This window comes from Typopeltis vanoorti, chromosome 1, assembly GCF_054136105.1.
Source record: "Typopeltis vanoorti isolate ZY-2024b chromosome 1, IOZ_Tvanoo_1.0, whole genome shotgun sequence".
Taxonomy (NCBI): Eukaryota; Metazoa; Arthropoda; class Arachnida; order Uropygi; family Thelyphonidae; genus Typopeltis; species Typopeltis vanoorti.
In genome coordinates, this window is record NC_143549.1 from 42,082,979 (window position 1) to 42,110,742 (window position 27,764).

Consider the following 27,764-nt stretch of genomic DNA (forward strand, 5'->3'; position numbering starts at 1 on the left):
GTTCCTCTAGACGGATGGATGCTGATCTGCCTGTCTGTCCAAAGTACGCCAGCTTACAGGAACAGGGTACTTTGTAAACTCCAGGCAGAGAGAGAGGAGGGAGCTGATCTTTCGTAGAATGGATAAGGGTAGCCAGTTTGCGGTGGGGCTTGTATGTTGTGTGTAGATTGTATTGTTTTAGTATCTTGGCTATTTTTTCAGATGTGCCACGGATGTTGGGTATGGTGATGGCATTTTTAAAATCTTGTTGACGAGAAGGAAGGGGAATGGGGGAGGAGTTGATTATTTTTTTGATACTGTGATCGCTGTAGCCATTGGAGAGGAAAGTGCTGTGTATGTGGTTAAGCTCATTAGTGAGGGCAGTTCCACTGGAACAAAGATTGTGGGCTCTCTTGGTAAGAGTTTTAATAATGCCATATTGTTGAGAGGGGTGGTGGTGGGAGAGTTTGTGAATGTATCTGCCTGTGTGTGTGGGTTTTCTGTATACGGTGAAGGTAAGTGTATCATTAGGCAGGCGTGTGACTAAGGTGTCTAGGAAGGGTAAACAATTGTTCTTTTCCTTTTCCATAGTGAACTGGATTCTTGGATGTAGACTATTGAGATGACTGAGGAAGGAGTCTAACGTGTCTGGGCCATGAGGCCAAATAGAGAAAACATCATCTACATATCTTAGCCAGATAGAAGGTTTGAGTGGGGCTGAGTCTATGGCTCGTTTTTCGAAATCTTCCATATAGAAATTGGCAAGGGGGGGTGAGAGGGGGGAACCCATGGCAGTTCCTTCTATCTGCTTGTAGATTTTGTTGTTCCAAGAGAAATATCCAGAGTTAATGGCAAAGGAAAAGAGATCTAAGATGTCAGAGGGAAAAACCTTTTCTAAGAGAGATAAGGTGTCAATTAAGGGAATATTGGTAAACAAAGAGGAGATATCAAAGCTTACCACTATGTCTGTCTTCTTCAAGGTTAAATTTTCTGTGAGGGCTTTAAAGTGGGTCGAGTTTTTTATATAGGAAGGGGACTTTCCGGTGAGGGGGATCAGAGAGTTGGCCAGCTGTTTAGATAGTCTATAGCAAGGTGCATTGGTAGCATCTACTATAGGCCTGAGTGGGGAGTTGGGTTTGTTGGTAAACCGTATATTCGGGGGGGACGGGAGCGGAAAGGTTTAAGTTTTTTCGTGACATCTGGGGGCCAGGAAGATACTTTTTTGAGTAAAATTTTAAGTTTCTTAACTTGTGTTTTTGTGGGGTCGTGTTCTAGCGGGATGTAGGTAGCGGGATTGCGGAGGATAATGTTCATTTTACGCTTATATTCGCTGGTATTAAGAACGACTGTGGCATTACCCTTATCCGCTCTGGTGATGACGATACTTTTTTCTTTACGTAGTTTCAGGAGAGCCGTGCGTTGGGCATATGATAAATTACTTTTTGGCGGAGAAGTTCTTCAAACACAACTATGGCCATTCAGGCTTGGCTGACCATGTTTTGGACACCACCCACAGAGTATCATGGAAGAAAACCACCATGCTCCACCACAGCAAATTCAAGAAAGAGAGACTTTTCTTAGAAGCAGCAGCAGCAGCTCTCAAAAACCAACCAAATCTCAATAAATATGGGTGCATTAAGCTTCCGAAGATTTGGGAAACACTCATCACCAGAGGTCCCACCTTACATTCCAGGCCACCTACTACCGCCCATAGAGGGCGCTCTACCTAGATAGGACTTTAGTGTCACCCACGTGGTTGGGCTTAGTATTGTTTGTTATTTGTGCATATGTTACATTAATTTTTTTGTAATCCCCGTAGATGTCCTAGTGACTAGGACGAAATATAGGAAGCATTAAAGTCTATTTTAATTCTTTTTAAGTGTTGTAAAAATATCCATTAAGCCTCCAACATGATGTCCTCACAGCACTTAAGCCTCTACACACGTACTGTATAGTCTTATGCAAAACTATAAACAATAAATTATTTTTCTTCATTAGAGTTGAAAATAAATGGAATGGCTTTTGACAGTAGATTATATGCTAGAAGCAATGACTGTTTTTATTTTATTTTATTTATATATTTTTTTTTTTATATAGCTCTCTCATGCACAAAAGGTTGTGTGCAAACCTATAGCATATTTGTACTGTGGGTGGACTAAGGATTTTTAAAATTTTTTTTTATCAATGTTATATAGGGTATATATACACCTAAAACTCTTTTTATGCGAATATTTTTTACGCAAATTGGGATATCAAAAATATTTTTTTACGCGATTTTTATTCACTTTTATGCTACCAACCTAAAGTCTAAGTTACGAAAAAAATCCGTAATTCAAGAAAATTCTGAGAATTTTGTAGAATTGCATTCTCGTTTCAATTAAGAAAATTCTAAATTCTTACGAATTTCACTTATTGGGAATTCCCCAAATTACATAACTGACTGCACATAAAAAAGCAGTTCTTAGCAGTTTGAATTTGGTGTTTGAGTAGACAACATTTACCGCACTTTTTGTTTGTTTTGTATTTGCATTTTTTAAGTGAAATCAAAATAAAAATCGCGTTATGAAATTAATAATTTTGCCAAGAAATAATAAATGGTAAGCTATATGTAATTTTCAAACTTTTATTTCATTAATCGAAGATTTTATTCTAGCCCTTACATGATGTTGCCAATAACCAAAAAAAAAAAAGAAAGCTCTTTCCTTGGATATAAAAATTCAAATTTTAGATTGTCTTCAAATTGGAGAAGGTGCGACGGCTGGGTAAGCATTTTGGAGTCCGTGAATTCAACTGTCAGATCTATAAAGAAAAATGAAGAGGCTATTAGAAAAGCGGTATGTTCTGGTACAAAATCAAGTGCGAAATTATCATCATACACAAGAGATGTTGTTCTAGAAAAGGCCAAAAAAGCTTTAGTGATGTTGGATAGAAGATAATGTACAAAAAAGAATGCCAGGTGATGGAAATTCCATCAAGCAATCAGCATTGAGATTTTATGAGCAGATTAAAAAACTGCAGCCAGATACTTCATCTCAATCAAGGAAAAAATATGAATTTCATGCAAGCAATGGTTGGCTGGCTAAGTTTATTAAAAGACATGCCCTTCATAATATAAAAATTAGAGGTGAAACAGCTGCTAAAGCATTTTTACAAAAACTTGCTAAAATAATTAAAGATGGAGGTTACACTCATGAACAAGTTTGAAATATGGATGAAACCGGCCTTTCTGGAAAAAAATGCCAAACAGAACTTACATATCAAAAATGCAAAAAACTGTTGGTGGGTTCAAAGCAGCAAAGGATCGCATAAACTCCTATTTTGTTCGAACGCTTTAGAAGATCGAATGTTAAAACCACTGCTCATAAATCGATCATTAAGATCACAGCCAATAAAAGGCATAGATTTTCAAAAATTGCCAGTTTATTGGATGGCCAACAAAAACGTTTGGGTGACCATTGATATTTTCACTGAGTGGTTCCACAAACATTTTGTGTCAGAAGTTAGGCTCTATTTGAATGACAAGGGTCTCGAATTTAAAGTGCTTTTGATTCTTGATAATGTACCTGGTCATTCTGCCATAGAACACCCAAATGTGCAATTTTTTTTTCTGCCGCCCAATACCACATCATTGCTACAACCTCTAGATCAGGGTATAATTGCGACTTTTAAAACATATTATGTCAGACGAACATTTCGGTACGTTTTGAACAAGCTCAATGATGATGAAACACTGTCAGTTATGGATGTGTGGAAAAAATTTTCAGTTATGGATTGTATTGATCAGGTTTGATTATCGTTATCTGAATTGAGACCAGAAACTATGAACGCATGCTGGAAAGCGATTTGGTCTGCATGTGTTAAAGAGAATGCTCCTGTTCCTTTCAATCATACTGCAGAATTCCCCAATATAATAAGTTTGGCATGTGAAATTGGCGGTGAAAGATTCGATGATCTTACGTCGGCAGATATCGAAGAATTGTTAATTGATAAACCTCTTAGCGAAGACGAAATAATGGAGATTGTTTCTGAGACTCCGGAAAGCGAAGAAGTTAATGATAATGATCAAGATAATCCTACTTTTACTGCTGATATAATTAAAGGTCTTAAACTGGCCAGTAATGTAGCAATTATTTTGCCCGACATGATCCAAATGAAGAACGTGCTGGGAAGTTTACACGTGAGCTTAAGTTGTTAATGTCTTTATACAGAGAATTATATCGCGACTTATCTAAAGCATCAACACAGCGATTAGTAACTGAGTTCGTGCCTAAAATATACTGAAACAACCAGTGGTACTTTTGTTTGACATGACAAGAAGAATTCCAAAGTCCAGGCGGAAGTCAATGACGATAATACCATATCTAGTTCTATTGATATTACAGTCTCACGAAAATGAAAACTTTCACATTTATTGTCAGAAACTGATAGTGAATAACATAATTTTTTTATAGAATCATTAGCAAACAACTGAAATGAATGTTTTTTTTAAGTTATTAAAATTCATTATATGTATGTGTGTTATATACGTGTTTGTTAATAAATATGATCCTAACGAATTAAAAAAAAAATTTTTTTTTTTTCATTATTTAGCTTATATTTCAGGTTTGGAACCAATCTTCACTATTTCTATGGAGTCAGTAGTTCTTTTTACGCATAATTTTTAGGAATATATCTATCGCTTAAAAAGAGGTTTAGGTGTGTGTGTATGTATGTATATATATATATGTGTGTGTATATATATATATATATATATACACACACACACACACAAAAGCACTTCAAGCCTCCAGTAGAATGAGAAAGTTGTCATAGCTATGATTATCTAATTTAGCACTGTTTAACATGCCAATATTATGTGTTTTTGTTCAAATTTGTATATAAAAGCAAAAAAAAAATACATACATACATACATATATATATATATATATATATATATATATATATATCACCAGATAGAATTGGGAGAAAAGGCATACTACTAATGGGAATATATACAAGCCAGTCTGTACTTTGGACTACCACCATGGTGCAGTTACGAGAATGATATGCCATTTAATGTGTAAAAAAAAACATGTTGGATACACTAATTTATCAAAATTAGTAACATATTTTGTGCTGAAATTAACAGCACATCATGGTAGTATTAATCGGGTAGCAAAAGATGAAGAAAAGTATCAAAGGGAGGATAGTGTGTGTGTGCTGCCACGTTTTGACAAATATGATTAAGTAGGACGAGTGATGATAATGAAATATATGTTTGCAAGAATGTGCAAAAAAAAAAAAAAGGAGATCTGTAATTTGTTGATGTCTGGAGTGTGTTTGAAAAAGACAAAAGACAGTTGTATGCAAGAGGTGGATTGCATCTGAACATGGAAGGTAAGCAATTGAAGAAGTTACTGTTTTCTGAACACGTTGAAGTAATTGGGGGAAAACTAAAATGGAAAAGGTTAAGTATAAGAAGGAGAAACTTATGCATGAATGTATATTTGTTGATCCTTATTCGCAGAATAGAGTGGATAAAAATTGGCATGGGACTACTGAAATTAGTGACATGTATATTGGTTCTAAGTCTGGTACAAGAACTAAAGGGAATCTGCAATTTTTGTATACTAATAAATGTTTGCATACTATCACCCAAGATGCATTTGAGATAAGAGGGAAGAACTTTTGGCATTAGTCAGTGCAATCTCACCAAAAGTTGTAGGCATAGTGAAACTTGGTTGTCCACAGAAGATGTTACTGGAATTAAATGTGATTGATACAGCATTTTCAGGGAGGACAGAGAAGATAGAACAGGGGGGGGTACTGTTGATGATAGCTGATGTGTTGCAGCCAAAGAAAGTAGTATATCAAGATGATAGACATATGAATGAGAGTTCATTTGAGGCAGTCTGGTGTGAAATAGTGACCAATGCTACCAAATATACAGTTGAATGCTGCTATAGGCCAGGGAGTACAGCGGGAGATATTGAATTCATGTATCAGCAAATTAGTGCAATGAGTGCAGGTTTAGTGATTATTATGGGAATTTTAATTATGGTGATATCAATTGGAAGGAGGAAATATCACGTGGCAAAAAGGAAATGGAATTCATACAACTTCTAAGAGATAATTACCTGAAACAGCACATAACTGAAGGAACTCATGGTGTGAAAGTGTTGGACCTGGTCATTGGTTCAGAGGATATATGCATAAGTAAGGTGTCCTCGTTACCTCCAATTGGTGAGATTGATCATGTGGTATTGACTTGGGATGTTGCAAAATTTGTGGATTTCTCTCTTAAGAAGGGGCATATATACGGATCTACAGGCTAGCTAATTATAACGAGCTTCGGAGTGAGCTAACAGCCGTCCCGTGGCAGAACAATATTGCACAGGGGAAAGATGTTAGCAGTGCATGGGATAAAATCAGTGGGTATCTGAGGAAGGCAATATCATAATGTATTCTCATTGTCAGGAAGACAAACAAGGTAGGCATTAGATGGATGAGCAGTAGTATCAAGCTTGATCTGCAAAAAAAGAAAATGTTATGGAGAATTTACAAGGAGAAAGGCGATCAGTACACCCATAAGCAGTACAAGGCTCAAGCTAGGAAGGTTACCAGCATAGTAAGAAAAGCTAAATCAGATTATGAGAAGACCTTAGCCAAGGAGATCAAGAGTAACCCAAAGAGTTGTTCTGCTATGTGGCAAGTAAAAGGAAGAATGACTTTGGAAGGATAACTTCAATGGATGCTGATAGTATTGAGGTGACCAATTCAGATGTAATAGTAGAGTTACTGAGTGATCACTTTTCTAAAGTCTATCACCCAAGTGATGATATCTCTGTACCTGCATCAATAACTAATGTGAGAATTGAAGTTAATAAATCAGAGGTACTTAGTATATTGCAGAATTTAAATGCAAACACTGCTGTAGGTTTAGATGAAATATCAGCTTGGGTGTTGCGTGAATGTGCAAAGGAATTGTCAATGCCTCTTACTTGGTTATTTAACTTAAGTTTGAACTCTGGTATGGTCCCTAGGGAGTGGAAGGAAGGCAAAGTGGTTCCTTTGCATAAAGGTGGCTCTAAGACTGCAGTAGTTAATTACAGACCAATCACCATCTCTGGTGTGGTGGTAAAAGTATTGGAAAAGTTGGTTAAAAACAGAATTCAAAAATGGGTGGATCAAAATATGATACTCTATAGGGGCCAACTTGGTTTTTGTTAAAGGTCGATCTTGCCTTAGCAATTAACTTTTTATAATAGAATGACATCTCAGTAGGACAAGGGCAGTGGCTACACAGTGGTACTTCTGGATTTTGCTAAGGCTTTTGACAGCATACCCCATGAAATACTGTTCTGCAAATTGGAGCAGATGGGAATGGATACTAAACTGGTGATATGGATAAGAGAATGGCTCATGGAGAGATACCAAAAAGTGGTGTATGGAGGGGCAGAGTCCAGGATGAGGCAGGTGACCAGTGGTGTGCCTCAGGGCTCTGTGCTTGAGCCTTTATTGTTTAATTTGTACATAAATGATATAGAAAATGACTTGGAGATATTCAGTTGTTTGCTGATGATGCAAAGTTGGATAGCATAATAAAAAAATCAAGCTGGTGTTGAGAGTTTGCATGATGATTTAAATAAGCTGGCAAAAGGTAAATGGATGTTAGTTCAATATGGAAACGTGTAAAGTTATGCATTTTGCGATTAAAAGATTACCAGCTGTGTACTACATTGATAGAATGGTACTCCAAGAGATTGATGAGGCTAGGGACTTAGGGGTGTTGGCAGATAGGGAGATAAAGTTCAGAGGACATATTGCTAAGGTGTCAAAGATTGCACATAGAATTACTTGGTTATTGAAGAACACACTAACATCCAGAGACAAAGAGGTTATTATTCCCCTTTATAAGGCGTTGATACTTCCACATTTGGATTACTGCGCTCCAGTCTGGTCACCTGGATTCCTTGGGTGTTCAAGATTGTTCTGAACTCTCTCCATAACCTTCTCATTGGCAATGAGGAGGTTATGGAGAGGGTTCAGAGGAGAGTGACTAAGTTGGTGAGTGATGTAAAAAATGCTCTCTACATTGATATATTTGAGAGCTTGTGGATTGCAGTGGCTGGTTGATAGGCAGAGAAGAGGGGGAATATGATAGCAACATTTAAATTACTAAAAGGTTTTTATAAGATTGATGCAGGAGAAATATTTCAGCTGTGTTGATAGTGATGGAAGAACAAGAGGTCATCCCTGGAAGTTGAGGAAAAGTGTGGTTAACAAGGGTGTGAGAACGAGGTTTTTTGACTGGAGGGTGGCAAATGAGTGGAATGCATTGCCTGACTCAGTTATGAGTTCTTTGTCTGTAAATGAATTCAAGAAGAGATATGATAGATATTGTTTTGATAGTTTGGGTCTCCTGCAGTGAGTCTACTGACTCCATGGAGATATCCATATTATTATTATTATTATTACTACGGGTATCTCCATGGAGTCAGTAGACTCATTGCAGGAGACCCAAACTATCAAAACAATATTTAAACCAAACCAAAACAAACCAGACTAAAAGTATACAATACATTAGCCCTATTAGTCTTATTGTATAGAAGTGAAATCTGGAAAATAAAACAAAAAGACAAACGAAGATTAATAACAGCAGAAATGAAGTTTATGAGAAAAACTGCAAAGTATATTCTATTTGATCACAAAAGAAACAAAGAAATTATGAAAGAATTAAACCAAGAATCAGTAATAGAAAAAATTAAAAAATATAAACATAAATGGATGGGACATGTTCAAACAATGAAAATAGAAAGATTACCAAAACAAGCCTTGAAGTACAAGCCATTAGGAAAAGGGAAACCAGGATGTCCTCTTAAAAGATTCAACGATGACTTCTAAGGCTGGAACAGGCCACTTGATATGCATGATGATGAGCTTACAATACAATTTACCTTATATTCTTTCTCTTTAAATTGCTTGAAATTGGCAAACTGATATTTTGTACTTTCTGTTCACAATATCAGTTTGCTAATTTTAATAATTTTTTGCTGTGTCTAATATGTTTTATGTGATTAATGTGGAGGTGTCATTAAAGCTATGGCATGACATTTCTTGGGTTGGAAAGACCTTAAAATCCTGTTCAGGATATGAAGAATCTTTATAAAGATTTTCAAGTGAAAGTGTGTTAGCTGGTCTCTTACAGGATCATTTCTTATCCTTTAAGTCAAGTGGGATTTTATTGTACTCGATTGGGGTTGACACAAAAAACTTAAGTAAATTCCCATCACAGTTCAAGTAGATTGCAGTGTTCTTTCATGTACTCTCTTCGGTATATAACTGACCTTCATGTGACTGAAAATCCAATATGGTTTTGCTGAGACAATACATTGTACTTCTCTTTCTCAAAGAGAATTTCAAAAATTTTTGATATTAATATTATATATATGCTCAAAACATCTGTGGTAGTTATTAGAGTAAAATCTATTCTAGAGTTCTTCAGTGGCTACTCTCTGCAGATTTTGTCTTCTCTTGAAGAATAATTAATTTTATATAATAAAATAAAATGTAATAATAAAATATCTTTCAAAGAATGAATAACTGTCATTTTTTGTATGTATTATATGCACATACATGTATGCTTTTGATATTAAATGAAATTGTAATACTTCTGCAACAGCTAATTATAACAACCATTATTCTACAGTTAGTTATAGCAGTTATAAATATTCTAAAGTTGAGTTTTTCATTTTTATGAAATCATGCAACAAAGTTAACAAAAATGTAAATTGTGAATTATAATAAATTTACATTTTTTACTTTTAAATTGCAGTATATAATTTAAATTATACAATGTGTGAATTTTATTAAATGATATTTCTAGGGCTATACAGATGTTATTAAAGGCCTTTTGAAAATGGGTCTTATGGACAATAAACCTCACCCATGTCTTCACCCTCGTGGACCTGAAATTACTTGGGTAAGTATTTAATTCCACAAAATTGAACATGAGTTTGTGTTTTATTGTACAGTGCTATTTTTGGGAAAACATTAGGTACCAGTACTAATTCTTTGCTTCAGGGAAAATGAAAAGTAATAGGACATGAAAAGAAAATTTTAAAAAAAAAAGTTTTTCTTCATATTTTTACTTCATGGTGTGATATGAAGTAAAAATTTCTTATTCATAGTGAATAAGAAAGCAAATTAAGTACACAGCGCATAGCTTATTAATCATAAATTTATTGTACAAGTATATAAAAAAAAAGAAGTAAAATGTGTACAATAAGTGCTTCCATAGCGCAATTGGAAGAACAATGGGACACTGTGTCTTTCGATTGGAAAGGACTTCAGTTCTCATCACAATGAGTGAAATCTTTATATGGACATTTTCAAATGAAGATGAGTTAATTGATCTTATTCAGTAGTAGGGTTTTTCCCTCCTAAGTAACTCATGTTTTTTACCATGCATATAGGCAAATCAAATTGCCCATTGAGTCGAGAACACATGCAATTTACTGACAAAAAATTATTACTATTGTTCATGGTGGTAGGCAGTGGATGACATCGTGTGTTGATGGTAGTATTAGTAGTAGTGTGTAATTGGAAGATTAAGAAGGGGAGAAATGAGCTGTTTGGAGTAGAGTTAGTAGAGTGCAGTGCCCTCCCACAACAAGTCCTTGGACTCCTTTGGAGATGTTGCATAATAATTATAATAATTTTAATAAACATCTATATAGCATATATAAAAAACTTCTATATGACAAATATATTAACAATAGATTTAGTGAAAAATGTAAACTTTATTATATAACTGAGTTTATTTGCATACTATGTGTCAAAAATTGCCAAATATTAGAAATTTCAAATGCACTGCATTTGTATGTCACTGTTAATAAATGTGTCGGTATGCTGTACTGCTGCACACCATTCCAGAAAAAGCACTGTATATATATATATATATATATATATATATACATACACTGAATTAGCTTTGCATTAGGAACATTCCCCCACCCCAATTTACATATTCGGCACGATAACGAAGTACCATGTGATATCAGAATCATGTGTGGCTACTTAAATGGGCACACCTATCCTCTGCATGTAATCAGTAAACATTTGTCAGTAAAGGGGAAACGTTCTGATGTAATCAAATTTATATAAGCAGATAGATGCCCCCCCCCCCTCCCGAGGGCTGGCGCCAGTATTTCAGAAATAGCCACACTTGTTGGTTGCTCTTGTACTACTGTATACTCAAAAAATGTATGAAGGGTGTACCAGTCCTGGTACATTTTTTCTACTAACCATGAACAAACATCCAGTAGGAGGGCTTACATTGGTCAGCCACACATGGTTGATCCTAGAAGTGAGCTTTGGGTATCTCAGCAATGATTATTCTTGTTGAGAGGCTTATACGCTGGTTAAACATGATAACTAATATTTAAGGAATTGACAGCATATACTAGAAATATAGATTAAATAAACTTTAATATATACTTTCCGATATTTCGGCGAACGTCATGTTGCCATCTTCTTGGGAACTTACTACAAAGACACGTGCACACAAGTACTAATAACAGCAAATGAGACTGAAGCTAGGAAGCTAGCGTTTCCTAAAGTCCTGATGGTGCCCCCTGGCGGGCTATATTGGTAGTTCTTGGCCTTTGGGCTGAAGTTCTGATAAAAGTTTCCCAAATTTGGGGCAGTTTTATGCATCCAAATTTGTTGAGGTTTGGCATATTCCTAAGGGCCGAGGCTGATTCCATGAATAGTCTTTCATACTTGAACTTGCTGCGGTGTATTACTGTGGCTTTTTTCCATCTTATTCTGTGGCGAGTATCCAGAGCGTGGTCTGCAAGCCCAGAGTGGCTGTACTGGTGAAATCGGATGTAATCCTTGTGTTCTGAGAGTCTGATATTTGCTGTCCTGCCTGTTTGGCCAAAGTAGGACAGTTTACGGCTGCAAGGGACCTGGTATACACCAGGTAGGTCTAGGGGAAGTGGTTGGTCTTTGGTGGAGCAGATAAGGGATGCCAGTTTTCTATGTGGTCTGTAACAAGTGGTCAAGTCATGTTTTTTTAGGATTTTATTGATTTTTTCCGAGGTGCCTCTGATGTAGGGAATAGTGATAGATTTAGAGTAATCTTTTTTGTGAAGGGGAGGGGGTGGTGGGTTGTGGATAACTGGGTTAAGTATTTTTTTGATTTTTTTTGGGGGGGGGGGGGGGTAGCCGTTGGCTGAGAAAGTGTCACGGATGTGATTTAGTTCAGTGGTTAGGGCTTGATCATTAGAACAGATTATTTTTGCCCTGTTGAATAATGTTTTAATAACTCCATATTGTTGTGAGGGGGGGTGGTGGGATTGTTGGTGAATGTATCTGCCTGTATGGGTGGGTTTTCTATAAACTGAGAAAACCAAGGTTCCATCAGGTTGGCGGGTGACTAGTGTGTCTAGGAAGGGGAGGTTATTGTTTTCCTCTTTTTCCAGGGTGAATTTGATTCTAGGGTGTTGGTTGTTTAAGTGTGTTAGGAAGGAGAGGAGCGACTCCGGGCCATGTGGCCAAATAGCGAAAACATCATCAACGTAGCGAAGCCATATGGTAGGTTTTTGTGGGGCTGAGTTTAAGGCTTTCTCTTCAAACATCTCCATGAAGAAGTTGGCCAAGGGTGGGGAAAGTGGTGAACCCATGGCTGTCCCCTCTATCTGTTTGTAGAATTTTTCCTGCCAAACGAAATAGCTTAAGTTCATTGTAAACTGAAATAGGGCTGAGATATCGGGAGGAAATTTAGCTTGGATTAGCTCTAAGGTTTCTTTGAGGGGGACATTCGTGAATAGGGAGGAGACATCAAAACTGACCATTATGTGATTATGTTGGAGTGTAAGGTTTTCTATACTGGCTTTGAAGTGGGCTGAGTTTTTTATGTGTGATGGTGTATTGCCAGTATAGTGTGAGAGCGCTTTGGCTAAATGCTTGGCTAGTTTGTAAGTGGGGGGAATCAATGCCATCCCCTATGGGACGTAATGGCACATTTTCTTTGTGTATTTTTTTTAACCAGCGTATAAGCCTCTCAACAAGAATAATGATCATCCACGGAGATCTCTTCGCACGCAAGGCCCGCCAATACGGCAAACTGAAGCTGAAATTATCCAGACAACTTAACTGTCTGGCATTCCTAAAACGCTGCCGGGATAATCATGGCATCCCGAACTGTGTTAAATTTAAACACCGCTTCATCTCACAGAAAGCTCTCCGTATTTACAACCGCGCTAGCCAGGCATTACTTCGGGAGCAAATTACCGCTACACGCGGTTCCCTAGCCGACATAAACAGCGCTATCTCAACGCTAGAAAATGAGCTTTCACTTACGCTGAATCACGAGCTTTGGTCGGTCCTACATGACGTCTCGTATACGGCAGCTAAAAAAGAATTTGAACGAGTACGAAGCTGACATATCAACAAGTTTGATAAATTAACAAAGAACTCGCCGCCCTAACTACAAACCAACACTGTTGTTAACCTATCGTCAGCTACCTTAAAGCCAGAAGCACTCCACGCTCTGTCACGTGGTCACAACTTCGCCATTGCTCCTAGGAAATTACCGGCCGAGGAATTAATGATTCAAATTGAACATGGGATTCGCCAATGATATCAGATTGGATGTAGCCTGTGTTCTCAACAAAGCAAAACCTCCAAAATCCAACATATCCAGTAGTGAATACAACGCACTACTAGAATTGAAAAGAAACAAAAAAATAGTGATCACCAAAGCGGATAAGGGAAACGCCACTGTGGTGCTTAATCTTAAAGATTACACAGGTAAGCTCAAGGCTTTATTATTAGAAGGTTCCACTTACCTCCCCATTGATTACAATCCCACCAACTCACAAATTAGAAAACTCCATAGGCTCCTTAAGAAGGTCACTTCTTGGCCTGTGGAGATAACCAACAGACTAAAACCCTATAACTCTAGACCCCCCCCGCATATATGGGCTCCCAAAAATACCCAAAGAAAATGTGCCATTACGTCCCATAGTGGATGGCATTGATTCCCCCACTTACAAACTAGCCAAGCATTTAGCCAAAGCGCTCTCACACTATACTGGCAATACACCATCACACATAAAAAAAACTCAGCCCACTTCAAAGCCAGTATAGAAAATCTTACACTCCAACATAATGACATAATGGTCAGTTTTGATGTCTCCTCCCTATTCACGAATGTCCTCCTCAAAGAAACCTTAGAGCTAATCCAAGCTAAATTTCCTCCCGATATCTCAGCCCTATTTCAGTTTACAATGAACTCAAGCTATTTCGTTTGGCAGGAAAAATTCTACAAACAGATAGAGGGGACAGCCATGGGTTCACCACTTTCCCCACCCTTGGCCAACTTCTTCATGGAGATGTTTGAAGAGAAAGCCTTAAACTCAGCCCCACAAAAACCTACCATATGGCTTCGCTACGTTGATGATGTTTTCGCTATTTGGCCACATGGCCCGGAGTCACTCCTCTCCTTCCTAACACACTTAAACAACCAACACCCTAGAATCAAATTCACCCTGGAAAAAGAGGGAAAACAATAACCTCCCCTTCCTAGACACACTAGTCACCCGCCAACCTGATGGAACCTTGGTTTTCTCAGTTTATAGAAAACCCACCCATACAGGCAGATACATTCACCAACAATCCCACCATCCCCCCTCACAACAATATGGAGTTATTAAAACATTATTCAACAGGGCAAAAATAATCTGTTCTAATGATCAAGCCCTAACCACTGAACTAAATCACATCCGTGACACTTTCTCAGCCAACGGCTACCCCCCCCCCCCCAAAAAAAAAATCCAAAAAATACTTAACCCAGTTATCCACAACCCACCACCCCCTCCCCTTCACAAAAAAGATTACTCTAAATCTATCACTATTCCCTACATCAGAGGCACCTCGGAAAAAATCGATAAAATCCTAAAAAAACATGACTTGACTACTTGTTACAGACCACATAGAAAACTGGCATCCCTTATCTGCTCCACCAAAGACCAACCACTTCCCCTAGACCTACCTGGTGTATACCAGGTCCCTTGCAGCTGTAAACTGTCCTACTTTGGCCAAACAGGCAGGACAGCAAATATCAGAATCTCAGAACACAAGGATTACATCCGATTTCATCAGTACAGCCACTCTGGGCTTGCAGACCACGCTCTGGATACTCGCCACAGAATAAGATGGAAAAAAGTCACAGTAATACACCGCAGCAAGTTCAAGTATGAAAGACTATTCATGGAATCAGCCTCGGCCCTTAGGAACATGCCAAACCTCAACAAATTTGGATGCATAAAACTGCTCCAAATTTGGGAAACTTTTATCAGAAGAACTTCAGCCCAAAGACCAAGAACTACCAATGTAGCCCGCCAGGGGGCACCATCAGGACTTTAGGAAACGCTAGCTTCCTAGCTTCAGTCTCATTTGCTGTTATTAGTACTTGTGTGCACGTGTCTTTGTAGTTAGTTCCCAAGAAGATGGCAATGTGACGTTCACCGAAATATCGGAAAGTATATATTAAAGTTTATTTAATCTATATTTCTAGTATACGCTGTCAATTCCTTAAATATTAGTTATCATTATCAGCAATGATGTGCAACATTCACATAGCTCACCCACAGTTCAACCCATTTCCACATGCAGCATGTACCATAGCTTGCTTCACCTGATATTTTATATCCAGAGATCAACAAAGGCATTGCAAACAACAGTTCACTTGGGCCAAGGAACGTCGACAATGGATCCTCAACAGATGGCAGGTCATCTGGAGTGATGAGTCCTGTTTCCTGCTACACCATGCTGATAGCTTAATTTGGATTTGGTATAAACAGCTTGAACCCCTATCCCCTAGTTGCACAGTTGGGTTTTAACAGGCCAGTGGAGGTGGTGATGTTATAGTCTGGGGAGCTTTCTTGTGGCATCCCAATTTCCATTGGCACGAACACTAAATGGTGAACACTACAAGGACCTTTTAGCTGACCATCTTCATCCATATCTGCAAGATGTCTATCCTGACAACAGTGCCATCTTTCAACAGGATAACACACCTTTGCCGTTGGGCTCATACAAGTGCTGAGTGGTTGGAGGAACATGACAAAGAATTTGCCACATTGCCTTGGCCCCTAAACTCCCCTCACTGTAACCCAATTGAACGTGCGTGGTATATGCTAGAATAGGATGTAAGAACTGCTGATCCTCCTCCACAGAATGAGCGTGAAGTGATGGAGTTGCTGCAGTGGACATAGGTCGAGTTATGCATTGAGGATGTTTGATACCTTGTGGAATCTGTTCCTAGGCATTTGTGAGCCAGGATTGCACAAAGAGAGGACCGTGTTATTAGGTGGGTGTTCCTAATGCAAAGCTAACTCTGTGTGGGTGTGTATGAAATTAAAATTTTATATAAATACGATCTTTCTTATTCTTTTTAAATCTGTGTTATCTAGAAACAATTTTTGTGTACTCTACTGGGACAGCCAGAAAACATTTTAACAACAAATCTGAAAAAGCTCATATTTGAACATTTAGACCGATCGGAATTCAGGACAGATGCACTTGAAAGGTAAGCAAGCCACAGTGATTTATTAATTTATTATCTTGATTTTTCATCTGAAATGACCACGTTGACTTAAATAATTCTTTTGTGGGTAAAGGTATATGCAGAATCAAACTTTTTTGTTGTTGTTGTTGTTGTTGTTTGTATTGCTTTGCTCACATATAGTACTGTCATGTCATATCATATGTCTTGAAGTCTTATGTGTGTGGTTGATTTCAAAAAAAAAAAAAAAAAAAAAAAAAATTTACAAATTGACCAGACTTTCTGTGTTTTTTAGATACTCTAATTTCTACTTCAGTAAAACAAACCATCAAGATAACACATTGTTAACAATCATAGTTTCATTGTTAATTTCCTTGCCATAATATTAAATAGCCACATCTTCTACCTAAAAAATAATGTAACCCCCAAAATCTGGAAAAGCTTGTCCTTATTTGAATAATGGCGGCTGCATCACAGAATGAGTTAAAAGGAATGTTCCTAATGCATTGAATGATTGCTTGCTAACAGCTTCTGGACTGCTTCTGGAAGATCGTCAGATTATTATTTGTTCTTTCCATAATTACTTTATCAAGACTGTTTAGATTATACGAAGTCATGTGGTATAGAATTAACACGCATCCGCTGCCTTTTCAGTCTTTGCTGGGTGACTGACATCTATCATGTAGCATGAAAACAAACTTATATTCTGCTCATTTCAATAAAAAATGATAATTCAACATGTGAAAATAGATTATATTATACAATATAATAGTGCACAATTCAAGAGGATTGGTTGGTTCACAAGATTGAATCCAAATTGTTGGAGTTGCACTCTCATTATACTAGTTTATAAAAAATGAAGTAAAACATTAGAATCAGAGGAAATGAAAAAAAAAAATTTATGAAAGCATGACTTGGAGAGGGGGGGTAATAGTCAAAGGAAAATTGAAAAACAAGTTGGGTTTAGGTCAAATAGGGTTTGCTTAGATACTTTTCAAAAAAGTCAAGAAATCATAGAAGTAAGGTTTCTATTTAAAATTTGCTGATCTCAAATAGGATGCAATAAGCAGACAATGGAAAAAAAGACTGGTTGAAAAGCATATTAAAAGATTGTGGCATAAAGGGACCAGAATTGAGGGATGTTATGGGAATATGGTTTGCCTCATATCTGATCATACATCAGCTCTAAGACACAGTTTGAAGTGTATGGACCATATTATTAAATTATTAATAATTAAGCCTGATTAGCCAACAGCTCTTAACCAAATTAAAAATTGGGTATGAAACTTGGTAATAAAAATGTTAAAATTATAAAAAAAATAAAAAAAAAAGCATTAGCTTCATCTCAATAGTGAAACTTATAGAAAAGGCTTCACCTATTTTAGGCATAATATTTCACCAAATATGGCAAATTAAACATAGAATTAACAAAATAAATAAAGCGAGTTTGGTGGGAGGCAAGTTGAATCAATTCATTTTTAGCAAAAGTGACATCAGATGAAATACTACACTAGCATTCAAGGATCACTGTTCATATTGATTTTAATGTATGATTTGAGAATATAGATTGGGATAAAATGGTTTAGGAAACACTTGGAAAAATAAAAGCAGGGGATGTAGAGATGCTATCATCCTGCAGGTAACAAGATCCCTGCTACATAAAAATAATTGGAATGAGGATATTAAAAAAAAAAAAAAAAATGTTTGGAAAAGCGTTAAATTAAAAGATTTTAGTGTGGAGGATAATATTATTAAGATGGGGGGGGGGGAAAGAGAGTTGAAATGAAAAAAATATGTCACTATTATTCTTTTTGTACAATGTTTGGATCAGAAGAATAAAAACATGATCATACCATGCATGTGAGAACAGCTATATTAGCATTACTACATGGAAGATGAAACCAGTACTAGAGTATGGTGTTAAATGGCTAAGGACAAACAGCTACAGTATTATAATTATTATTGTTGATTATTCTGTGTAGTCCTTAAGCTCATTGAGGGAAGCCCTGAAAACCTACCAAGGACTCTGACATTCATGCACTATCTATCATACTTTGCTTTGAACTTATTCACTGTTATGGTGCCCACAACAGATTCTGGCAACCCATTCCATTCATTTATCACTCTCCAAGCAAAAAGTCTAGTTCAGACTCCCTTGCTAACTACACTCTTGCTCAGTTTCCAAGGATAACTCCTAGTTCCCCTGCCACCAGACCTGTTCTGAAAAATTTCTTCTGTGTTAATCCTGTAAAGATGCTTTAGTAATTTGTATGTCTCAATCATATCACTCTTTTCTGCCTGTCAACAAATTTCTGTAACTCACAGATCTTCAAGCTGTCTTCATAAAGTTCATTTCACAAATTTGCTACCATTTTGGTCACTCATCTTTGGATCCTCTCCACCTCCTCATCCCCAAAAAACCTAGGTTGATTAGATCTCATGCAGGAGTCGAGATGGGATCTTACCAGAGGTATAATAACCTGCTTGTCAGGGTGTTCTTCGGTAACCAAGTAATCTGTTGAGCTGCTTTAGCCACTTTTGCAATTTATCCTCTAAACTTTAATTTCTGTCCAAATCCCTGGCTTCATCAATTTCCTGGAATACAGTTTCATCAATGTCATGCACAGCTGGTGATCTTTTCACCCCAATACACACAACCTTACACTTAGCCACATTAAACTGATATCCATTCTCCTTTGCCCATACTGCCAGTCTATCCAAATCATCCTGCAAAAGTGAACATTACCATTATTAATTATTGCTCTATCCAATTTACATCATTACTATCATGATGGTATTCATCCATTTAACTCCCATTTGGTATATACCTCCTGACTCTAGTTATGCAGTCTGCTGTTACTTCCCTCTTTTACCCACTTGCCATGCGCTACAACATCTATTGCAGTTTAACATCAAGGCACTGAACCTAGCAATCTTCTGTTTGTCATACTTACCAAGTTCTTAATTTACACCTGGATTAAATTTTTAGAGATGCTGATATACATTGAATTGAGGTAAATGAAACCTGAATTGTAACGTATTTCAATGAGATGAAAATTTAGAAGTTTTATACAATAATAGAAAAAATTTAAAATTTTAAGATAGCCAATTTATAACTAATTTTATGTTATAAATTGAGTTTGACTTCTTGAAATTTGCAACCCAGCCTTAGGTTGCTATGAAAGGTTTGTCACAGCCTTCCTTTTATCTCATCAAACTAACTCTTTACTTTATTTTTTTGTTCCATTTTCCCACTCACAAGACCACAGGTAGCTGAGAGTCATAGCAGTTTTTCTTTTTGCATTTTCATTGTCTTTTTAATTTTAATAGTATTTTTCGAGATTTCTGTTATAGTGGAGGAATCAATATGTAGCGCTCCCTAAAAACAGTAGGACATGAATGTTTGCTCTCCATTGTTCTGATAGCTTCCATCTTTCCCTCTATGTTATAGATTTGAATAGCTTTTTAGCATCTTATTCACTAGAAGTGTAATTGACATTTCCATCATAAGAATGGAAGTCTTATGACCACATTTGGCTCCAGTTTTATATTTCATTTTAAAGAAATTTATTAAAAAGCTTGATATTAAAGTACAGAATAAACTTTGATAATGTTTATCAAAGGTTATATGTCGAGGTTTAATGTCGTGAGTTTAATGTCGAGGCTAGCTGGTGAACGGTCGTGCTATCGGAGAGCTCCTGAGAGATTTGTGTTTTTTGTTGATTTATTGGTGTTTTGGATTCAATTTTTTTGTTTTGGTGGTTTGGATTCAATAATTTTGGTATATTATTAGAGCTTTATTAACGTGGTTAGTGTACTAAGTGTTTTATAACATAATCTATGTCGGAAGTCGCCGCTAGATGAATTCGTAATGAGTAGTGTTCGTGCAAGCTCCAGATAAGATAAGTATCATTTTCAGTTATCGATACAAATTACTTAATATTGTGTAGTTTTGTTTTGTTTGCCTTGCGTATTTTAGTGCGTCTTCTATTTTTTGGTGTGTTATAACGTTTAATTTGACAAAACACGTTACAGATAAATATGGCACCTGTGCGTAGGAAAATGGCGGCCAGTAATGAAGGTTCGCCATCGTTATCTAAGAACGGTAGCGTAAAAGAAATGAGTCAGTGTACTAGCTGTGAAATGTACGCTTTGCGGAGTGCGGTCGGAGTGTGGTTAGATGATGATAAAGGATTGAATGTGTGTAGAAAATGTAGGGAGAATGCGGAATTGAAGTGTATTTCGGATCGTGAGTGTGATATTTTTGTCAACCTTCAAAATGAAGGAAATAGGGATATGACAAGAAAGGGCAAGGTTGTACATGAAAATTGTGAGAGTGTGAATGTAGAAAGTGTGAATGATAGTATAAATGGTTTCTCAGAGAACAAAAAAGATGAGATAGATGCATTGAGTGAGATCGCGTTGTTGAATAGTGCGATAGAAAGAGCAAAACAGCAGCTAGAGTGCATGAACAAAAGTAGACTGAATGAACCAACCAATAATAAAAGGTATGACAGGAAAAATAGACGTATGAATGTGAACATGAACAAAATGAAGGATAGAGTGCTGTATGGAGACTCGTTAGTACGAGGTGTGTTAGTAGAGGACTTGACAAAATCGTACCAACCTGGTGCGACCATAAAGGACGTAACTGCGTCTATTAGAGAGCAAAAGGAAAGGGTGAAAGAAATGATTGTTGTGGCAGGTACGAATGATTTGAAAGGAGATAAAATGGAAATGATAGAAGACCTGAATGAATTGTTTGAGGTAGCAAAAGAAAAGAGTGAGAGAGTTAGAATGATTAGTCTTTTGCCACAGTATGACAGTGAAATGTTTAAAAGGAGGGCTATAATTGCAAATGACTTTATGCGTGGGTTATGTATGACGAGTGATGTGGAATTTGTGGAGTGAGTTTGATGGGCGAAAGGATCTATATAAGATGGATGGCTTGCATTTGAATGGTTACGGTGTAAGAAAACTTGAGAAAGTGTTGCTGAATGTAGTGGATGTGCAAATTCAGGGAAACTAGATTTGTTAGGGGGGGTGGTAGAGATACAGTCCTTATGGAGGCAGTTGAATGTAAGAATGAATATAATATGCCAGAGCAAATAAGGACAACAAATCAGAGTGGGATAGTTAATATAAGGCATCAAGGTAGGGTTGGGGCTAATGGGGGTCTTAAATTCATGTACACTAATACTAGGAGTATTAGGAACAAGAAGGAAGAGTTTTTGGCCATGGTTGGCACTTCCAGACCACAGGTTATAGGTATTAGTGAAACATGGCTGACTGTAGATGATATAACTAGTGGGATTGAATGTGATGGGTATAGTGTGTTCAGGAATGACAGAGAGAATAAAATGGGGGGAGGAGTATTGTTGATGATAGCTGATGAGCTCCAGCCAAGGAGAATAGAAGTTGAATTGCAGGATAGAGAAAAGAGCACATTTGAGGCCATTTGGTGTGAGATTGTGGCTAGCAGAACTAAATATACAATTGGGTGCTGCTATAGACCAGGTGATGGAAAAGATGGTGGTGACAGTATGCACAAGCAAATAGAAGAAATGGGTGGAAGGAGGGTGATTATTATGGGAGATTTCAACTATGGTCACATTGATTGGAGTGAGGAGAGGACACAAGGGAGGAAGGAACTGGATTTTATGCGGTTATTAAGGGATAACTATCTGCGACAGCATGTAATGGAAAATACTAGGGGTCAGAGAGTGCTTGACCTAGTAATTACATCTGAGGATTTGGCTGTAACAAATATGACCACATTGCCACCAATCGGTGAGAGTGATCATAGGGTCTTAACTTGGGAAGTGGCTAAAGGTGTAGAATTTTCAATTAAGACAGGGTACATGTGGAATTATAGGGCGGGAAAGTACGACAAGCTTAGGAGTTTGATTGGTTCAGTGCCATGGCATGTACAACTGCAAGGACTAGAAGTTGATAGTGCATGGGAGGTAGTTAAGAAGTGCTTGCATGAAGCAATGGCTGACTGTATACCTAGAGTCCGAATAATAAATCAAGTAGGGGTTAAATGGATGAATAACACCATTAAGCTTGAGTTGCAAAAAAAGAAACAACTATGGAGGGAATTTAAGGAGAAGGGTGACCGGCAGGCACATGAATGGTATAAAGCGCAGGCCAGAAGGGTGACGAGTGTGGTAAGAAAAGCAAAAAAGGATTACGAAAGAACATTGGCCATGCAGGCTAAAGAGAATCCTAAACAGTTTTTTAGATATGTAGCAAGTAAAAGGAAAAATGTACATGGCAGATTGATTTTAAAGAATGCCGATGGTAGGGAGGTAACTGAATCAGTTGAGATAGTTGAGTTACTGAGTGAACACTTTGCAAAAGTATATCATCCAGGTGGTGACATTGCAGAAACGAATAAACCAGTAGATTATACGGGAATTGTGGTTAATGAAGTGGAGGTGAGTAGTCTATTGCATAACCTCAATGTCAATACATCTGTGGGATTGGATGGTATACCAGCTCGTGTTGTACGAGAAGCAGCTAAAGAATTGTCAGTACCCTTGACCATTTTGTTTAATTTGAGTCTCGGGTCTGGGTTAGTCCCGAGCGGGTGGAAAGAGGGGAAAATAGTTCCACTGCATAAAGGTGGTTCCAAGACTGCTGTTGTAAATTACCGACCGATTAGCATATCAGGAATCATTGTCAAGGTCTTAGAGAAAATAGTCAAGAGGAAAATACAAGATTGGATAGAAGAAAATGGGATACTGTATCGGGGACAGCATGGTTTTGTGAAGGGTAGGTCATGCCTCAGTAACTTGCTCACGTATTATAACACAGTGACGGCTGAACTGGATAAGGGTAATGGGTTTACGGTGATTCTACTGGACCTTGCCAAGGCCTTTGACAGGATTCCACATGGAATTCTAATCAGTAAATTGCAGCATATGGGAATGGACATAGGGTTGGTGAGATGGATAGGAGGGTGGTTGACGGAGAGATATCAGAGAGTGGTTTACTCGGGAGTAGAGTCCACAAGACGGCCTGTGACTAGTGGTGTGCCACAAGGATCTGTTCTTGGACCACTGCTGTTTAATTTGTTCATAAATGATATAGGAAATGATCTGAGAGGAACAGTTCATTTGTTTGCGGATGATGCGAAGTTGGGTAGGGCAATAGTGAATTCAGATGATGTAAAAATTTTGCAGGATGATTTGGATAGATTGGAGGTCTGGGCTTAGGAGAATGGATGTCAGTTTAATGTGGCAAAATGTAAGGTTATGCATTTTGGGGTGAAAAGATTGGCGGCAGTTTACTGCATTGGTGGAACCCAGCTCCAGGAAATTGATGAGGCACGAGATTTAGGAGTGTTGGTGGATAAGGAATTGAAATTTAGGGGACACATTGCAAAAGTGACCAAAACAGCTCATCAAATCACTTGGTTGCTGAAGAATACGTTGACAAGCAGAGACAAGCAGGTTATTGTTCCTCTCTATCGAGCCTTGATAAGACCCCATGTAGACTACTGTGCTCAGATTTGGTCACCTGGGTTTCTTCTTGATGGGGAGGAGGTGGAGAGGATCCAGAGGCGAGTGACCAAGATGATAGCAGGTCTGTGGAATGAACCGTATGAGAACAGGTTGAGGATTTGTGGGTTGCAAAAATTGGTTGATAGGCGGAGGAGGGGAGATATGATTGAGACATTCAAATTACTGAAAGGTTTCTATAAAATTAATTCAGAAGATATTTTTGAGAACAGGGCTGGTTGTGGGAGGACTAGGGGACATCCATGGAAACTGGGCAAAAGTGTGGTTAGTAAAGGTGTTAGAGCTGGGTTCTTTACTTTTAGAGTAGTGAATGAGTGGAATGCGCTCCCTGAGTCTGTAGTGGATGCTGTGACAGTGAATGAGTTTAAGGCGAGGTATGATAGATACTCTATGAATGTCAGATAGTTGTGATGAATATGATTTGGGGCCTCCCTCGATGAGTCTAATGACTCCCTGGAGTTGCCCGTAATAATAATAATAATAATGTATTACATGTATTATAAACACTGTACAGTATTGAAGTTCACAAACAAGTTTTAAAGTTGCCCGTAATAATAATAATAATGTATTACATGTATTATAAACACTGTACAGTATTGAAGTTCACAAACAAGTTTTAAAGTAAATTCACCTCTAAAGAGCTTCTGTCAAATGCATCATAATAATCTAAGGCACTGAAGCAAAATTCTTGGTCCACTCAGTAGCACTGAGTGGACCAAGAATGTGCAGTGACTTAGCTTGTGGTAGGAATGCAGCAGTGCAGAATAGAATTGTCCAGTAATTTGCTAAGGAAAACTTAGGAAATTGATTACTAGAAAATTCTCAAACTGCCATATATTGATGAGTGATAGATAGTGTTGATAGTAGTAGTGTCATAGTTGGAGAATTCATTAGTAGTGGAGAGGATTAGATGTATTAGCATAGCGGAGTAGTGTGTCCTCCCACGATGAGTCCTTGGACTCCCTGGGGGTGTCATATAATAATATATTCAAGTTGATATAAATCTAAGTATTCACTGTACTTAGATCATTAGCAAAAAAAGAGATTGAGTATTTGGAGAATGGTTAGGATTATATCAGCATTTAAAGAAAAGAAATCAGGACATTTAGATTGGTTGGTGACAATATTCCCTCTAATTTTTGCCCATGTGCACATGATAAACATTTTGTGTACAAATTTTCATTCACATACTCAATGTGAGCAGTAGCCTGTTCAAAGTCATAAGTCACAAACTCTTAAAAATTGGTGAGTACTTTGTTAAAATATCTTATACCTTCTATGCTAAATATTTCTATACAAGCAACTTAAATGCTTACTCCTTCAGCCACTTATTTATTACATATATATGCAATTTATAAATGAATCATGTCACATTTGTCCAGCCACTCAAATTTATATAACTTTGCAGTTCCTTCTGTTTTAATTTTGACAGTAATATTTTGAGGGTTTAGCACACTAAAACTGCTAATGTAATATTTCTCATAACATAGCTATAAAAACTCATTGCTATAGACAGTATAGTAGACACTCTAAACAGATATACCTCTGTGACTTGCTGATGTCAGTGTTCATTCACACATCACAGTGTGGATGAACTGACATATTGAGGTAGAGACATCAGATAAATTACTAAAAAAAAATAAGTGGCAAGTGTGATTTATCATATAATTTATTTTTATGGTATGTTCAAACATTATTGACTGTAAATTAGAAGTTCTGAAAGGGAAAATAAATTATGCATGCAGTTACTAGGGCCTGTGCATTCATGTTTTGACTGCGTGCTTGCAAATAAGTGCACGGGTTAAAAGGAACATTGGTTGGTGGTATCTGGAAAGCAATTACAATAGAACCTCAAATGACTAAACTCCAAATCTATCACAACTACCACGGTCCATCTTAACTGTTCAAACTGCATCTTGTATGTTTCCTTCACGCCACAAGGATAGTACTTGTGCTTTTGTGCCATCTGATATCTCTTGGTTGTCTAATATTGAATTTCTCCATTCTGACCTGTGGCTCAAGATTTTCCTGTCTCATAATGTCTCATTCATCTGCTGTTTCCCCAGTTCTGAAAACTGTTCTTTAATTCTTTAATTTTTTTTTTTTTTATTTTAAGCTTGATTTCATACATTCCAAATTCCCTAACAGCGAAGTCATCTTCCTTGGTAACCTTAACCTCCACATTTCTAACTAGAACTCTTTTTTCATTTCTGTTAACCAAGTTGGAAAAGTGGCAGAGATGTTGGCTGTATGCAGTTATTTAAAGCAATTCTCCTGACCAGAATCCCTGGCAGTCCTCTTCCACTCATCCTGATCCTGGATCTTTTCTTAACCAGTTATCCTTCCAAGTACACTCCTCAGCTGCTGTCCTTTATTTTTTTTAAATGTATATATTTTTTTTAAACAAAATTTTACAAACTATTCCAGTCATGAATGATCAGACTCAGCAGCTTGATTGGCCAAATTTTTGGCATATCCACTCCCCATCCAACAGGTTATGTGAGATGAACTGAATCGCTTTTTGTGAAACCATCATCTTTTTATTGGTAGGCTGAAATGGCTTGAAAAACCTCCATGTTCACTCTCTAGCAGGGGTTCTCAAACTTTTTCTACAATGGCACACTTCACAAATCCTGAAATTTTAATGGAACACCTTGGTTAGAGTCAAGTATCATCGGGCTTGTATTCAATGTAAAGCTGAGCACACTATCACTGCAGCAGACTGTATCGCATCACAAAAATGCGATGGTGCACACTATAGGCATGCCGGGCCACAGCACATCGCATTGACCTTGCTTGTGACCACACATTTCCTAGAATGCCTCTGTACTTCACTCGTGCTCGGAGGTGTCGACAACCACGGGTGGCTGAGTCAAGGCCAATGCATGCTGACCTTAATAGCACAATCCACTCATAAAGTGAGGAGCACCTGACTTTCAAACATGCTTGCACTTGTCACAGCATTAAAAACCATTCCAGGCTCATTAATTTTGATAATTTTTCATGGAACACTTATTTACTTTCTCCGCAACATAGTTTGGGAAACGCTGCTCTACAGCATGGTTTCTGGATTATGAAAAAAATAAATTATTTTTTACTTGCAAGTACTAATTGCAGTATAAAGTGCAGGCCAGAAGGGTAACGAGTGTAGTAAAAACAGCAAAAGCCGATTATGAAAGGAAACTAGCCATGCAAGCAAAAGAGAATCCCAAACAGTTCTTTCAATATGCTGCAAGCAAGAAAAAAACTGTACATGGCAAAATGATTTTAAGGAATGATGATGGTAAAGAGGTCACTGAACCAGTCGATATAGTGGAGTTACTGAGCGCGCACTTTGCAAAAGTATATCATCCAGGTGGTGACATTGAAAAAATGAAGGAACCATTAGTTTATACGGGAATTGTGATGAATGAAGTGGAGGTGAATAGTCTATTACAGAACCTTAATGTGAATACATCTGTGGGATTGGATGGTATACCGGCACGGCTAAAGAATTATCAGTGCCCTTGACTATGTTGTTTAACCTGAGTCTCGGGTCTGGTTTAGTCACGAAGGTGTGGAAAGAGGGGAAAATAGTTCCACTGCATAAAGGTGGATCCAAGACTACTGTTGCAAATTACCGACCGATCAGCATATCAGGAGTCGTTGTCAAGGTCTTGGAGAAAGTAGTCAAGGGAAAAATACAGGAATGGATTGATGAAAAT

The 27,764-nt window shown here is 37.5% G+C and overlaps 1 protein-coding gene across 1 annotated transcript in view; it reads left to right on the top strand.

Annotated features, from left to right (window-relative positions):
• LKRSDH (lysine ketoglutarate reductase/saccharopine dehydrogenase) overlaps positions 1-27,764 on the top strand; it is a 363,892-nt gene that overhangs the window by 279,476 nt on the left and 56,652 nt on the right. The window contains exons 20-21 of the mRNA XM_090398943.1: positions 9,845-9,940; positions 16,443-16,558. Of these exons, the coding sequence (XP_090255069.1) occupies positions 9,845-9,940; positions 16,443-16,558 (212 nt within the window). The remainder of the gene's footprint in view (positions 1-9,844; positions 9,941-16,442; positions 16,559-27,764) is intronic.